Source organism: Manis pentadactyla, chromosome 3, assembly GCF_030020395.1.
Source record: "Manis pentadactyla isolate mManPen7 chromosome 3, mManPen7.hap1, whole genome shotgun sequence".
NCBI classification, from domain to species: domain Eukaryota; kingdom Metazoa; phylum Chordata; class Mammalia; order Pholidota; family Manidae; genus Manis; species Manis pentadactyla.
In genome coordinates, this window is record NC_080021.1 from 220,223,964 (window position 1) to 220,239,938 (window position 15,975).

At 62.4% G+C, this 15,975-nt stretch overlaps 2 protein-coding genes and 1 long non-coding RNA gene across 6 annotated transcripts; 2 read left to right on the top strand and 1 right to left on the bottom strand.

The window, feature by feature from the left end:
* The first annotated feature begins 1,281 nt into the window (after positions 1–1,281).
* CARD9 (caspase recruitment domain family member 9) lies at positions 1,282–10,581 on the top strand. 4 transcript variants are annotated; one of them, XM_036901517.2, is made up of 13 exons: positions 1,282–1,653; positions 2,985–3,288; positions 3,579–3,716; positions 4,268–4,572; positions 4,644–4,823; positions 4,902–5,045; positions 5,136–5,261; positions 7,591–7,779; positions 8,090–8,131; positions 8,456–8,504; positions 9,657–9,733; positions 10,166–10,329; positions 10,444–10,581. In XM_036901517.2, the coding sequence occupies exons 2-13, from the start codon at positions 3,105–3,107 to the stop codon at positions 10,541–10,543; spliced, it is 1,698 nt and encodes a 565-aa protein (XP_036757412.2). In that variant the 5' UTR covers positions 1,282–1,653; positions 2,985–3,104; the 3' UTR covers positions 10,544–10,581. The 4 variants fall into 4 exon arrangements, with proteins under 4 accessions (XP_036757412.2, XP_036757414.2, XP_057355218.1 ...); XM_036901519.2 differs by having other exon boundaries at positions 3,003–3,288; XM_057499235.1 differs by lacking the exon at positions 1,282–1,653 and having other exon boundaries at positions 1,682–3,288.
* On the bottom strand, positions 6,440–11,122 carry LOC118920533 (uncharacterized). The gene is made up of 3 exons (XR_008996709.1): positions 10,910–11,122; positions 10,417–10,726; positions 6,440–7,912 (listed from the first exon to the last, which is right to left on the bottom strand). It is a non-coding gene; the product is annotated as an uncharacterized LOC118920533 (long non-coding RNA).
* Positions 11,110–12,800, top strand: DNLZ (DNL-type zinc finger). The gene is made up of 3 exons (XM_036901521.2): positions 11,110–11,304; positions 11,589–11,728; positions 12,541–12,800. The coding sequence occupies exons 1-3, from the start codon at positions 11,110–11,112 to the stop codon at positions 12,707–12,709; spliced, it is 504 nt and encodes a 167-aa protein (XP_036757416.1). The 3' UTR covers positions 12,710–12,800.
* Positions 12,801–15,975: the final 3,175 nt, after the last annotated feature.

Genomic DNA, 15,975 nt, shown 5'->3' on the forward strand with positions numbered 1-15,975 from the left:
GTGTGCGTCCTGGCCCCACCCGAGCTGCAGCCACGGCGCCGCCTGCCCACTTCGCCCCACAGACGCCACAGGTCGCACAGCCTCAGGCTGCCTCTCTTCTGGTGTGCCCAGCACTCCTTTAACAGATTTCTGGTTTTCCTCGTGGCCTCTTCTGACCTATGGGTTACTGAGAGGTTGTTACTTAAATTCTGAGCATTTAGGAATCTTCCAGATACCTTTGTTCCTGGTTTAGCTTCATTCGGACGCGGTCAGAGAAGAGGATTAATTCTTAAGATGTGCACCAGGGGGCAGACACCTTTATCAGCTGCATTTTACAAAGTGAGGAAGGCGTCTGGCTGGTAATGGCCTGGTACTGGTGCCTGCTCCTGCGGCTGGGCCCACCCTCCTGCCCCACCTGGGCCCACACCCCCGGCAGCACAGCTGCCCCAGGGGCCAGGGGACTGCCAGCACCCAGGGACACGATGTCGGGTCTCAGAGGCCCGCAGGCCGCAGGAGGGCCGGGCTGCCGCCACGAGGAGGACTGAAGTTCTGGCTGAGTAGCCAAGCACTAGGGCCAGGAGGCAGAGAAAGGCCCCGGGGCTAGGGATCGAGATCCGACAGGAAGGGAGATGGTCAGGCCAGGGCTCAGAGCCAGTCAGCCTGGCAGAGCCCAGAGTACCGGTCTTCCCTTAATTGTAGCCTCAGCCCAGCAGGTGGCAACACGGTTCACCCAGTACAGCTGCACCAATGAGGCAGTGGTCTGAGAGTTCCCTGAGCCCCGGGGTGTGGAGGCCCAGGAGGCCGCGCCCCCTTCCCAGGGCCCGAGCGTCACTGTGCGCTTCATAGCCCTTCTGGAACTGGCTTGTGAGGCCACAGTATCCTTAGAGCCCTGGGAGCCTTCTGTCACTGTCCCATGTGTCCTGGTGGAGAGGGATTACAGAATGGGGGTGCCCCAGGGAGGGATGAGGGCGTGCTGGTGGGGGCATGAGGCAAGCACGGTTGAGGCCCGTGGTCTCCCCAGCCCCACGCGCTCTTTGGACACCACACTGCCGTCTATGTGAGCAAAGCGTGAGCTGGCCTGGCTGTGTATGCTGGCACCCAGCTGGGAGCTGTGTCAGGGTAGGTGCCCCCGATCCCATCACACCCTACAGGCCTGGCCCCGAGGCTGCGCTGCTGGTCCCCAACCAGGCTGCCGAAGTACAGGAGCTGGAACGGCACAGAGCAAGGTCCCTCTGCTATGGAAACCTCCAGAGGCCTGCGTCTGGGCCCAAGAAGACTGGACGGTGGATCAGCCTCGTGCGGCCCCTGGGAGGGCCTTTGCTCACACTTTGACTGTGCCAAGTGCCAGGGCCAGGCCTCCAAGGGGACCCCAGGACCACGGCCCCACAGGCAGGCTGGCTCCTAGCAGCTTTCCTCAGAGCGGGGACTTCCACTTCCCTCTGCCCCGCCTCCCGGGCTGCAGACTGGGCGGGGGACCAGAGGGCAGCTGCCAGGGACTGGTCCCTGCCGGAGGACCCGCTGCCTCGGGGCTTAACCGGAACCATCAGGAAGCACACAGGCTCTCCTCTGCCCCACCCTCCCTAGGCGGCCAGGGCAGCACCTCCTGTTGCTCAGGGTTGGAGTGGCCCAGGCTGATGGGTGTCCAGCTGTGCAGGGGCCCCTCGAGGACCTGAGGTAGGCTGGTGTGGGGCCCTTTCAAGAGGTGGCAGGGGAGGTGGGTGGCTCTCTGCTCAAGGCTTTCCAGGGCGGCGAGATCCTAGGGCCAATACCCAGAAGGTCACCGAGGGGCCTCAATTCCTCTGCCCTGTCCCCCTTCACAGCCACCTGGCATATTGCAGCTGAATTAGGAGCAGGACATCAGGTCTGGGGCCTGTGAATTTTAGGCTAGCAAGGCAGAAATGGGTGAATGTTACCAAGGGCCATCCTGAGTTGTTTTTATTCAGTGTTTTGTCTGTCACTGGACTGGATGGGATGACTGAGGGCAGGAGGAAGTTGGAGAGACTCCAAAAGACCAGGCCTCCGCCACCCATATCTCTAGGATAGCTGACCTAACTCCTGGGGCTGGAAACGCAGTTCTCAGGTGACTGAAGTCTCTCTCTGAGTGGCTGGGTCAGTTCTCCATCCTTGCGACAAGGAGGTGCAACCCCATGACTGCCCTCACTTGGCCTGGCCCTGGAGCGGTTTCCCACCCGCTGGTAGAAGGGAGCAGCAGAGGGAAGTTCCAGCATAGATGCGTCCCTGTTGGTGCCAGTGTGGACAGTCCCCAAGAACAGGCTTTATCTGGGAGATGGGAGAGGAGCCCAGACATGAGCCCAGGACCTGAGAACCTGGAAAAGGTGTGAAGCAGCATCTCAGGCCAGCGTGGCTGACAGCCAGCCTGTTCCAGTGCACTGGGCCCTCGCTCTCCTGTGTGCAGCCTAGCCACCCTTCCTGGGCAGCACGGTGATGCAGAGCCCGACTCGGAGCGGGCCAGCCTGGGCAGCTGCCGAGGACTGTTGCATCACCAGCCGGCCTCTGGAATGAGAGCCGGAGCGGGACTGGGCGAGTCAGCTGAGTCAGGGCATGAGGAAGTCCCCCACGGCACGGCCTGGAGTTGCGTGGCTGCCAGCCACAGCCTGGGCACTGGCTGATGGGGGCTGGAGCCTCCCTCCCCACCTCTGCAAGGGCCACTGTGCCAGTGGGCAGCACCTGGCACAAACAGCTCCTCCCACGCCATCACCTCCATGGGTAGGAGGGGGCCGTCCCTGCCAGCTCCATGACAGTTTAGGAATGTCAGCGGGGGCAGAGGTCAGAGGGTCCTGGTGCAGGGGCGAATGTTCTCTTAGACACCACCTGTCCCCGGACCGTCTCCACAGCTTCCCCCAAGCTTCTCCAGGTGCCTTGGGGAGAGAAGCCCAGGGAGGCCAGAAGGGCACGGGCCAGGGAAGGCTGACGGTTGAGCTGGCGGGAGCACAGGGCCACTGTGCTACTCGGTCACCGGGATGGGAATGATCACTCGGTCACAGGGGACTGCACACCTCCAGAACACCCCTGGGCTGATCCCTGGCCGGGCACTGCAGCGGCAGGCCTGGGTCCTGGCTTCAGCTGGCTGCCCACGAGAGGGCCCCCGGCCCCTGCACAGCGCCATGTCTGACTATGAGAATGAGGAGGAGTGCTGGAGTGCCCTGGAGGGCTTCCGGGTGAAGCTCACCTCCATCGTGGACCCTGCCCGCATCACACCCTACCTGAGGCAGTGCAAGGTCCTGGGCCCCGACGACGAGGAGCAAGTGCTCAGCGACCCCACCCTGGTCACCCGCAGGCGGAAAGCGGGTCAGTGCCCCCTGGCCCCGGCCCCGGCCAGACGCGGCGTCCCCAGCAGGGCCGGTGCCTCCGCCCCAGCCCTAGAGTGCACCGGCCCCAGCACCCCGTCCCGCCATCCTGTCTGCCTGGGTGGTGGCACTTCCACACACAGCTGGGGCCCTGGAGGAGCCAGGCGAGGGTGGGCGCACCTGGACCCTGGCCAGGACAGCACTTGCAGCAGCTGCCGCGGCCCAGCCACTCGGCCCGTAGCACTGCTGGGGACCGACAGCCCTGCCCAGCCAGGTCTCGCTGGGCCGCAGGTGTGCTCCTGGACATCCTGCAGCGGACGGGCCACAAGGGCTACGTGGCCTTCCTCGAGAGCCTGGAGCTGTACTACCCGTACCTCTACAAGAAGGTCACGGGCAAGGAGCCCGCCCGTGTCTTCTCCATGATCATTGGTGAGGCTGGGGCCCTGGGCATCGGGGGCATGATCGGTGTGGCGTGGTAGGCAGACCCCTCCCTATCTGTCTCCAGATGGATAAATTTGGGGGCATAAATTGTCAGCCTGGGGGCGGGCCTGGTCTTTGCTCCCATCCTGCTCTCTCCTAGCACTCATGGGGAGAGTTAGAGAAAGGGGAGACCTGTCCTCCAGAGGGGTAGCAGGTGGGGTACCGAGGCCGACTGGTGGGTTGCAGCCCCTCCTGCTCAGAAAGACTCCCGGCCCCGCTGAAGCGCCGGCTCTAGCATTTCTTCCTCTCATCTCTCAATCACAATCCTAACAAAATTAGACCCACGGGGATGGGTGCCTGGCTCTCTGACTGTCCCTCCACCCATCTTGGGGGTGGGCCCTGGCCGGCAGCCTGGGAGATGAGTCAGAATCTCAGTGCATTTCCTCAGCGGGAGCATCAGGACTTGGGGTGGACGTCCACCCCGGGAGTGAAGGCCAGAGGGGTGATGGAGTGGGGCGGCCATGGGCCCCAGGAGGGCGGCTGACCCACCGGGTGTGCAGACGCGTCTGGGGAGTCAGGCCTCATGCAGCTGCTGATGAGCGAGGTGACCAAGCTGCAGAAGAAGGTGCAGGACCAGACGGTGCTGCTGAGCTCCAAGGACGATCTCATCAAGGAGCTGCGTGTCAAGGACAGCCTGCTGCGCAAGCACCAGGAGCGCGTGCAGCGGCTCAAGGAGCAGTGGGAGGCCGGCAGCCACGAGCTCAAGCGCTGCAAAGACGAGAACTACGACCTGGCCCTGCGCCTGGCCCGCCAGAGCGAGGAGAAGGGCGCCGCACTCATGCGGAACCGCGACCTGCAGCTGGAGGTGCCTGGCCTGCCGCCTGGAGCCCAAGGGTGGCCCCGCGGGGAGGTCCGTGGCTGACAGGCGTCCCTCAGGTGGACCGGCTGAGGCATAGCCTCATGAAGGCGGAGGAGGACTGCACGGTGGAGCGCAGGCACACGCTGAGGCTGCGGCACGCCATGGAGCAGCGGCCCAGCCAGGAGCTGCTGTGGGAGCTGCAGCAGGAGAAGGCCCTGCTTCAGGCCCGCGTGCGGGAGCTGGAGGCCTCCACACAGGTAGGACAGCGGGCTGAAGGGGCGGGAGCTGCCAGGCCAGCTGCTGCCCGGCCACCCTCCGGCCTTTGCCACCCACAGGACGGCAAGCAGGATGAGGGCAGCCACTACATCCAGGTGCTGGACGAGGACTGGCAGCAGGCGCTGCGGGACAACCAGGAACGGGCCAGTACCATCTTCTCCCTGCGCAAGGAGCTGCGGCGAGGCGAGGCCCAGCGCATCCGGGTACTGGGCCCGAACCAGGTTGGGTGGGCCCGGCCGGCCAGGGGACAGAATGGGGGTGGCGGGCACGTGGCCGACTGCGGTCTCCCGTAGTGCATGGAGGAGAAGGAGATGTTGGAGCTGCAGTGCCTGGCCCTCCGGAAGGACTCCAAGATGTACAAGGACCGCATTGAGGCCATCCTGCAGCAGATGGAGGAGGTCGCCATCGAGCGGGACCAGGTAGGCTCCTGCCTCGCTGGCAACTGCCCTTCGGGGGCCAGCGTCAAAGTGGTTTTTAAACGACAAAGACAGCTGAGAGCACCTAAGACAGGATGGTGATGAAGTTAGTGTCCCCCCCAACACCCCACCGTTTTTATTATACAAAATGGAAGCTTTCTGTATTGTTTTACAAATAGTTTTAACTTACAAACTGTGGGCCTGTCTTGGCTGCGTTCCTGGAGAGAGGCCAAACACGGACCTGGGGCTGCACCCACCTGATCCCAGCCTCTGACCTATGAACTGGGGCTTCCGTGAGGTTCTGGAGGTTAACTGACAGTCTCAGGAGTCTGGAGAAGTAGATACCTTTTAACGCAGTGATTCCCAAGAGATATTGCATGGCAACTGCAGTAATTCAGAGACAGCTGTACGTGGGTGTGGATCTCAGGGCCACGGGCACCAGCAGGAATGTGCAGAGGTAAGGACAGCTTTAGGTGGGGAAAGGGAGGCTGCTGGCTGGTGCTGCTGGAGCGGGGCCCTCACTGAAGGCAGCTGGGGAGCGGGGTGTTCAGGGGCGGAAAGCAGGCCCTGGGCCTGCGGAAGCCCCACGAGGCTGGGCAGCCGAGGTGGCTGGGTGGGGTTTTCCCTGGTTGTTCTCAGTTGGAAGCAGGACAGGAGAGAGGGCAGTTCTCTGTCGTTAGGGAAGTCCCGGCTGTCCAGGGGCCGATGAGTACAGGGATGTGCTTTACCTCCCTGGACTGCTGCTGGCATCCTTTAAGTCTGACCTCTCGCTGCTGGGCCATTCTGAAGATAAGGGGCTGCCCTGGCCAGTGGCTGCAGGTCATGGGCCAGACTTCTGTCATTGCATGTGGCCTGGCCATTGTGCGTTTGTGTATTCTGTGGCCCCTGGGAGGGTCGGGCATGACAGTTGTGGTGCACACCTCTTAGGAGCATTACAGGCTGTTAACCATGTTCTTGAGATCAAGCCACACAAGCTTGTAAGACTTGCATGTGGAGGTGGAAATATGATTGTCCACACAGAATGCAGGACTCGGGGTAACACGGGCCAACAGGGGTTGCTCTGAGGGTTGAGTATGGGGAGTTGTGTCCTCTCAGAGTCTCTGACACTGGTAGGAGGCTGTTTATTCTCCTTGGTTCTTGTCCCCGCTGCAACAAAGAATTGAAAGGCAGAGACACAGTAGCAAAGCAGAATGCGTAAGTTTTATTTGAACACACTCCCAGGGAGTAGCAGGCCAGAGTCAAGGTAGACAAAGGCAAGAAAGGGAAGCTCACTGAACTCCAGCTCGGCGTTGGGCAGATACCTTGTCAACTTCTGGAGCCAGGGTCACCTGGCGTCCGGTGTCCTCTCGGATCTGCACAGCATGGGAACCAAGCCTCTATCACCCCAGGATTTTGGAGAGCCGCAGAGCACTGGGTGGAGTGAGATTATGTTTTGAGAACTTTCCAAAGGCAAAGAAGAGACTTTCAGGCAGGCTGCTAAGGAGCCCAGGGGAAGGGAACCTGCAGGCCCCAGGTCAGAGCTCTGAGCAGCCCTTCTACTTACCTGGAGTAGAAGAGAGAGTGCCACGTGAAGAAAGGGGACTGTGGGCAACCTCAGAGAGGAGGCATGCTTAAGGGTTTAGAGTTTGGGGTTTTATAGGGCCTTTTGGGTAAGAGTCAGCATAAGGCATGATGTATACAGGTGACTCATAATTCCTTTGAAGTTTTGTTTTAAGAATAGGGTTGTTTAGGTGACTGTGTTGACCTGGTTCTTGGCATTCTCTATCCACATAGGTTCATTTACACTTGCAGCTCTGTCTCCTGCCCCGGTTACAAAGTCACTAATTAAGGGGCTGGAAGAAGAGGAAGAACAGCATACAGATTAAGTTAAAGAATAAACTGGGCCTTTTTCACAGGCTAAGTATATTTTACAGTGGCATGATCTACCTGGTGCAAGGCAGACATGGGCTGCGCTTGGATACTTTTCTCTATCTGGGGAATATCCCAGACTTTCCAAGTCACTCCTGGCCTTTGGAACTTCAACTAATTAACTCTGCGAGCCCTTTCTGGCTCTCTGGTTTTAGCTGGTTAATTCTTTTGAGCCCTTTTCAGCGGACTCCACTGGCCGTATTCTCCCTCCACCTGCTCACTTCTGTCTTTCTGCCCAACACGTCCACACTTTTCATCACGGGCCTTTGTTACAATCCCCCAAATGCGTCCACGGAGAAGAGAAGAAGGGTGGCCCAGCCCTGCTGGCTCCTGGGAGAGTGCTGGGAGTGTCGCCAGAGGCCGGGTGAGCTCCTGCGGGGTCCCCCCACAAGTCTCCGGGCGCCCGCCCTGTGATTCCCCGCAGGCCACGGCGGCGAGGGAGGAGCTGCACGCGCAGCAGGCACGCAGCCTTCAGGAGAAGGACCGGCTACGCAGGCGCGTGCGGGAGCTGGACGAGAAGGCCGACGAGCTGCACCTGCAGCTCTTCCAGCGCGAGGGCCAGCTGCTGGCCGTGAAGGGCAGGCTCAGGCGGCGGCTGGAGATGCGCGTCCCGGTGGGCCTCCTGGGGGTCGGGGGGCGTCCGTCCAGCAGCTGTAGCTGTGGGCCTGCCCTTGAGGCGTGGGGGGCCCCGGTGCAGGCCCAGCTCAGCCACTGACCCATTGGCGGCCTGGTGGGCCACTGTGGGCCTAGTGAAAGGAAGGGGGGGTCTTGGGCGGGAGCCAGGACCAGCCTTGGCCTGGAGAAGGCCTTCCCGGGGGGCAGGGGCTGGCCTGGGGCCCCTCCCCGTGCCCCGCCTGACTCCATGCCTTGGGGTGGCTTTGTTCCCACTCATCTGCTCACTGACCCCTCCTCTGTGACCACAGAGCTCTGACCTGGAGGACAGCTCACCCAGGAATTCTCAGGAGGTGAGTGTGGCCCCTGGGGGGCTCCTGGGCTGCAGCCTCTGCCAGACCACAGCCCCACACATCCCTCGGAGGTACCAGGCACCGGGCTGCTCCCTATTCCTCAGATGCTCAGCTGGGCAGAGGGAAGGGCAGCTGGCACTCACCGAGGCCTCTGTGTGCTCTGGGCAAGAAAGGCCTGGGTGGCGGCCAGCTTGTGGCCCTCGTGGCGGGTCCCTCCTGCCAGGCCTGGCTGGGCAGTACAGGTTCCTGAGGTGCTGTGCAGTGGGGAGAGGGGTCCAGCCCAAGCGGGCACTGGTCTAAGTGGCTGCCCACTCTCTCTGGAAGCTCTCACCCCCGCAGGACCTAGAGGAGGATTCCCAGCTCTCGGACAAAGGTGAGGAGGGGGCATCCTGCCCCGAAGGACTCAGGCTGAAGCTTCCTCCTCACCCTAAGCTGGTGCCAACCCTGACCCCTGACACACACAGCCCCACTCTACAAATGCGGACACTGAGGTTGGGGATAAGTGACTCCCCAGTTCCCCAGTGAGCAAACGGAGCCCCTGGGAACCTTTGCCAAAATTTTCAGGGTTCACAGCCCAGCTCCCACAGAGAACACACCCCCATCAGAGGCACCCTGGGACCCAGGAGTGCAGCGCCTCCTCCTGGGCAGGGAGCTGGGAGGCAGGTCGGGATGCTCAGATGTGCCTCAACAGGGAGGGGGTGGCTAGGTGCTGGAGACGGGACTGGCAGCTGGGAGATGGCCCACAGCAGGCAGCCAGAGGTTGGGGGGCCCACTCTGAAGGTGGGTGTCAGGAGACCTGGGAAGGAGCCCTGTTCTGGGCATGGAGTGGGTGGGGGAGGCAGGGCCACCACAGAGGTGGCGTGAGAAGCCAGACTTCCTCGGCATCAGGCCTGACCCCAGCTTCCAAGGGATGGGGGTGGGGGCAAAAGAGGAATTGGGGCAGCAAATGCAGAAGTGAGGGTCAGGCCATCTGCTGCTCCCAGACACAAACTTGAGGTGCTGAGTTCCTGGGTGGGGTCAGGTAGGACCCAGCAGGCTGCAAGTAGGATGGGGAGGCTGCCACCTTAGTCAGGTCTGGGAGCTCCTGCCCACGGGGGGACTGTGCCTCTCAGGAGCTGGAGCAAGCTTCAGGGTCAGAGCAGAGGAGGGGAAGGTGCCAGCCCCAGGGAGACTGGGCACCCAGGCTTAGGGGAGCCGGCCAGGCACAGCACCTTCTGTCCTAGGGTTGGTCCCGAGCCCTGGGCCCAACCAGCCACGGCAGATTCGGAGGGGCCAGCAGCCTGGAATGTTCTGGTCCCAGCTGCTGCAGTGTGCACCTAGGAGGAGATGGGCTATCTACTTCGGGGGAGCAGCTTGGCGGGAGTCGGGGGTGGGGGGCACTGCAGCCTCTCTGCCTTCCTCCAGCGGGTGAGGAATGGGCAGTGGCAGCTCTGAGCCTTAGTCAGGGGTGAGGAGGTAGAGTCCAGCCATGCCCAGTGTGGCCCCAGCAGGTGACAGGATGGGCAGATACAACTCTCCTTCCCAGGAGGCCTGGCCAATGGGGACAGCCTGGAGCAACCCTTTGCAGCTCTTCAAACAGAGCAGCTTTCACTAACCTCCAGGGTAAGCCTGCCCAGGGTCCCTGCAGCCCTGGAGGGTCCCTGATATGGGCCTCAGTGTGACTGATCCCAGGGGGCGTGATCCTTCGACATGGATGCCTGGGGGGTGTTCACAAGGGTCTCTGCCCATGGGATTCTGGCGTGCAGGGTTTGGCCCATGAGGCTGACCACTGCCCTTCTTGCACAAAGCACAGGGGAGGGGAGGGCACGACAGCTCTGCTGGAGGCCTGGCAGCCATGGGAAGCCTGTTTCTGTCCCCACGTTAACCTCAGTGGGAACTGGGCCTCGCTCTCTCCCCTGCACAGTTGGGCTGACAGTAAAGTAGTAGAAGGGACACTGGTCTGGAGCCCTGCCCAGGCTGGCCACATGTCCTGGGCCTGTCTTGTCATCTGAAAGGCTGGACACACACCCTGCTCCCCTCCCTGGGCCCACACAGGACTCAGCTTGCAGTCCCAGGGGCAGGGCCGGGGCCTACCAGGGCGCTGGCCAGAGCCTGAGCATTGCCCCTCTCCAGGAGGCAGGTGGGAGCAACAGGGAGGCCCTGGACAGAGAGCAGAGGGAGCGGCGGCGCCTCAAGGAGAGCTTTGAGAACTACCGCAGGTGGGCCCTGCTGGGGACCCCAGGCAGGCTCCCCTGCCTGCGCAGGGGACGTGGGGGGCCGCAGTGCCTTGGGATAGCTGCACTCACCTGCCAGTGCTTCCGGGTTTTCCCCAGGAAGCGGGCGCTCAGGAAGGTACTGCACAGCTCCAGGCAGGGAGAGGTGGACTGGGAGAACACCACCGGCAGCGACAACACCGACACCGAGGGCTCCTAGCAGCCCCTTAGTCCACTGCGTGTGCCGCCGCCGCCGCCGCCGCCGCCGCCGTGGAGGACCTGCAGACCCAGTGGGGCCGCGTCCCGGGCGCTGGCTGCGCTAGGCCGCCGCCTTCTTGGCGCATCCTTTCCACGCAGGTGCAACAATCCGCGACTTCTACTGAGGTGTTCTTTGTATCTCTGTCTGCAGCAGTATTAGGGATGCAGCTTGGTAAATAAACGGCTGTGGTCCAGGCCTGCCGCACCTGATGACCTCGCTCCTACATGCACCTTCCAGCCCCACCGGCCCACCTTCCAACCCGCATACAATTCGCAATACCGCGCTCACCTTCTAACTCCCAAGTACACCTTCCAACCGCGTGCTTACCTGTCGACCCCGTACCTCGTCCAGCTACCCGCGCGCACTTCCGGCCAGCGCGCACCGCCCGCCGTCAGGGGGCAGCAGAGCCCGGGCCTACAGCCCGCGGACGGAAGCCGAAGAGGGCCGCTTAAGCCGCGTGCCCGCCTGCAGGAAGCTGCGGCGCGGCCTCCGCCTCGGGGGGCGGGGCGGCCAAGGCGGTAGGCGGGATGCTGCAGGTGGCCCTGGGCCGCGTGCCGTCTCTGCTGATCCGCGCGCGACCCTGTGGGCCGGGCCTGAGGCGGCTGTGGGGACGCGGAGCTCGTCCAGAGGCCGAGGGGAGAGGGCGGGCCTGGAGCTGGCGGCGCTGGAGCTCCGCGCCGGCGCCCGTGGCGGCGCACTACCGGCTCGTCTACACCTGCAAGGTGGGCACGCCGTGGGGCCGGGGCCGGGCTGCACCTGGCCTGGACAGCGCCGCGGGCAGAAGCGGCCCAGGTGCAGGGCGACACGCGTGGAGAAGCTGCCCGGGGGCGCGGCCTTCCGGGGAAGGGGCGGGGCTTTACCCGCCGTGGGTGGGGTCACCCTATCCCAAGGGGCGGGGCCGCGCTCGCCGTGGGTGGAGTCACCCTATCCCAAGGGGCGGGGGTCTCCTGGGATCTTCCGAGGAAGGACAGGCCGGAGCGGCCCTTTCCTGGGTTTTCACTTCCAGGTCTGTGGGACCCGGTCGGCCAAGAGCATCTCCAAGCTAGCCTATCACCAGGGCGTGGTCGTCGTGAGCTGCCCTGGCTGCCAGAACCACCACATCATCGCCGACAACCTGGGCTGGTTCTCAGACCTGGATGGGAAGAGGTGAGGCTGCCTGAACAGGGTTGGGGGACACAGGCTTGTCTCCCAGGGCTGGCCTGGTAGGTCCTGGGCAGGTACCCCACCAGTAACCTGGGGCACCCTCCCCCAGTGAGGTTTACAGAGCCCACCTCCTAAGCCTTATCAAAACAAGGAGGAGCAGTTAATTTTGAAATTAAATTTCAGAAAAGCCACAAACAACTCTTTAGTTTACCCACATATGGGGCATGTTTTATTTGCTATGCTTCCACCCTGGACCAGCCCCCTTGGGTCCCACTTGACTGCTGGCTGGGCAGGGAGCCCCCGGTGTGTTCAGGGCCCTGGGCCTCCCCTCAGGTGAGGGGTCAGATGGGGCTGACTCTTAAAGTGATGGCCTACTTTCTTTTTGTGGTTCCCTCTCACCCTACAAAGATTTCTCGAGGTCCTGCTCTGAGACAGGGATCCTAGCTGGTCACTTTGTGGTCCTCTGCTGACACTGGCTAGTTGACCACCCCAGCTCTGGGGTTGCATGTGAGGTGTGTGGAAGGGGCTCTGGGCCTGCAGGGTCAGCCTCACCTTTCTTGGGGAGAGCAGTGGAGTGGGGGGGCTGGTCAGGAGCCCCAGGCCAGGTGGCCCTGGGCAGTTGAATTTCACATGTGAGCAAGTGTTCCCTGAGAATGGGACAGCAATGGCAGCTGCCTCTGGGCCGTGGAGAAGGTTCCGATGCCACACCAGAGTGGGGTCCCATGCTCCTGTCTTGGGCCTGGCCTGGGGTGCCTGCAGGGCCTGAGGTGCAGGACAGGCTTGTGGCCCAGAGTGTCATGGTGCCTCTCTCTCAGGAATATTGAAGAAATCCTGGCGGCCAAAGGGGAGCAGGTGTGCCGAGTTGTTGGTGAGGGGTCCCTAGAGCTGGTTTTAAAGGCTGCAGGGGCCCCCAAATCCAGCGCTGCTCCGGAGGAGGGTGAGGACCAGGATGCCAGCCACCCCAGCAAGATGGAGCCTAGCTGAGGCCGCCTGCTGCCTTGGAGAAGGGTGCTTTAGCGGGGCTCTCTGGGCTTGCCTGTTTCATATCAATAAACAGACGTCCCTTGTAGATGGAGAGGCCTGAAGCTGTCCTGTTGTCCCCTGGTTCTGGAATCTGGGTGAGCCCAGGGGGCCCCTGCCCTCACCCACTGCAGGCCTGTGCAAGTGGGGTGGGGCTAGGCATGCAGTCTGAGCTCCTTGTGGCTTGGCTGGGTGGCCTCAGGCAGGTCACTTTGCCCCTCTGAGCATCTGCCTTCCCATCTGCAGATGAAGATATTCATGGTGCCACTGTGTTTGCCGGATGGCCAGGAAGAGAGGACTTAGGATGGGGCAGGAGGGCTCAGTCCCTGAATGTTGGGGCCCCAATCTTGCTGGGTTTGCGGGAGCAGCCTGGAAGGGATGGCCAGTTAGCCACTGTTCTTTCTGAGGGTTGGGTCAGCGCCCCTCTGTGGGCCCCGCCTCTGGCCAGACCCATGGAGGCCCTACAGGGCAAACTGTGTCACCTGCCATCAGTCCCCTGGATGCCCCTTGGACAGCCCTGGCCCACCAGAGCCAACCTCAGCCCCACCCCTCGTGCTGGCCAAGTGGCAGGGCAGGCTGCTCGCCGTGGCTGCAGCTGGGCAGGATGGCTGTGGTGCTGAGGGGCTGGGAGCTGGGAGGCCGGTGGGCTTTCTGCCGTGTGGTCCCCTACCTCCGCCCCCTGGGGTGTGCAGTTTGTCTCCCAGTCTTGTTTGACTGCCTTCTCAGGATGATCCTGTGTGTACAAAAGTGTGTTTATTCGAGAAGTGCTCTGGGCTGTGTGACCTTCAGCATTAATCACCAGCCACAGCCTTGAAGGATCCTGGCAGGATCCAAGCCCCTGATCACCGCCCCGCATCAGCGTCTGGCACTTCGGCATTGTTCTCCCGGCTTGGCAGTCTGTGCTCTGACTCGATTACCCCTTATCCTTCCCTTGGCAAGCAACCCTCTATTACGCCTACCCAAAGCCTCATGTGCTATTTGCAGAAACAATCTGGGCTCAGACAGCCCCTGGGCCTGCTCCTCCCCGAGGTGCAGAGGAAGGCGGGGCTGGGCCTTGGCCTGGCTGCCTCTCTGCCCCCAGAGAGTTGGGACCAAAGTCTGGGGAGGCCCAGGGAGTCTTCTGGGCCTGAGTGCAGAGTGGGACCTCGTGGCCAATCCCTCGCTCCACAATGGCAAGACTGAAGCCTGGGGTTTGGCTGTGTATTGCCCATGTCTTCCATTTATACTGATGCTTGGGTATCTGGGCCCGGCTGAGCCCAGGACACTGCCCCTCCCAGGTTAGCTCCTAGAGAGTAAGAGGCTTGCCCGTGAGTGCGCACTGTGGCCAGGTACCGACAAGCAGGCCACTCCTGCCCCCGGTGCCCGTGAGGTCACTCACTCTGGCGCATCCTAGGCCTGCAGGCCCTGCCTCGCCCTCGCTTCCCGAGGGAGCCCTCCCCACAGTGAAGGCCATCGCCCTGCTCCACGCCCCGCTGCCTCCCTCCAACCAGGTGCTTCCCTGTGTGGCCCTGTGGCACGGTGCGCCCCCTTCTCTTAGGATCTGCGGGTGTCCCTGCACTTTGCAGTGGTGGCATTTCCTGTCCTGTTGGCCTTACCACACCTGAATAACCGTAAAACCAACATTTTAAAGCAGTGCGGCCATCTCCCAGGCCTCTGTCCTCTCCAGTCCCTTTCAAGGCGCCTCCTGGCACCTTCTCTGGGTTCTGGCTCTCCCCTGCCTCCCGACTACCTTCCCTCCCCCAGCCCCAGTCCAGGACTTTTCTGAAGGGTCGAATTACAGAGCCAAATGTCAGGGCTGACCCAGGATGGCTACTCCCTGAGCATGGTCTTCTGCAGACATGAGGAGCATCTGCGGGAAGAGGGCCTGAAGACAGGTAGTGAAAGCTCGATCATATGACATCAAACAACTTTCTTCCTGCAGGACTTCTCAGAGCTCTTAGCCCCTCATTCTAAGGTGCCCCTTGGTCCCCACCGGGTCCTGGGCAGGTGGGCCACAGCTCTGCAAGCTGGCAGGGAGTCGGGATGGAGAGGCAATGCTTGCCTGGCGTGTGCATGAGTCCAGCCAGGATGAAGACAGTGCCTCCCCAGTACTGTCCTCATGCTGCTGGGTGGGTGCTGGCAGCCACTGGCGAGGTTCCTTGGTGAATGGAGCCCTGCCCAGGCCCACCCTGCTCATCCACCTGCCGAGCTGGTACTGGAGTGGCTGTGCTGGGCTGATGTCACCTGGCCGACAGGTTGTCTGGGGTCCTTTCTGGGAGGTTTCTGCTGGTCATCACTGGTGCCACGAGAATCTTCACACCTGTGCCCACTCTAAGACCCCATTCTCTTGCCAGGCCCCGGCCACCAGCCAAGCCGCTAGCCCCTGTCTGTGCACCCTGACTTAGCCATCTCTGGCCAGAGCAGGTGCCTGGGCTGCTGCCGTGGCCTTGCCCGTGGGAGGGTCCCACCTGCCGTCCTGCAGGGCCTCCCTGAGAGTGGCGGGTTGCGGTGATCCCTGCTCCTCAGCACGGTGGTCCTCGGGTCCGTGGCTGCGGCCTGAGGCACAGATGCTGTTCAGTACAAGACTTGGGCCCTGCTCCCAGCCCTTGAACGTGGCGCTCCATCCTGCACGATGCTTCTAGGCCGCCGCCTGTGCCGTGGTCCAGGCCAGCCCAGCCCATGCGAGGCCAGAGTGCCCTCGACTTTATAGTGGCCTCCTCCACATGGTAAGGGTCCTGAGGACAAAAGCAGCTTGGAATATGGGGGGTCGCTCCCCCAGGGTTCTGCCTTGCCGCTCCCAGCGCCATCAGGAGCACTCAGCAGTACTTTTGGCTGTTCCCAGGGTTGGTCTGCACTCCCCCAACACGTCAGGGGTGCAAGTCTCCCATTCAGCCCTCGCCTGCTGTCAGCCTCCCTTCAGCCTGTCTAGGGGCCCCTGCCCCCATTCTGGGGTCACCTGTTGCCCTCTGAATGCCAGGGGAGCCTGGGCGGTGTCTCTCTTAAGTGAGTCCCTGATCAGACTTAAGGCTGGGGGCTCAGTCAGCCTGGCTTGAGGCCTGGGGGCTGAGGGGCTCCCAGGGTCTGCAGCCCAGACGTGAGGACCTGGAGACACAGGCGGGCGCTGGTGTCCTTCTGCCCTGGTCACAGCAGCCTGTGCGTGGGGAGGGGGTGGGGAAGGCCAGGGGTGTGTGCGGCCTTAATGGCGTGTGCCCAACCGCCCGAACCACTCATCCCCTAGAAGTGAGCCCCGC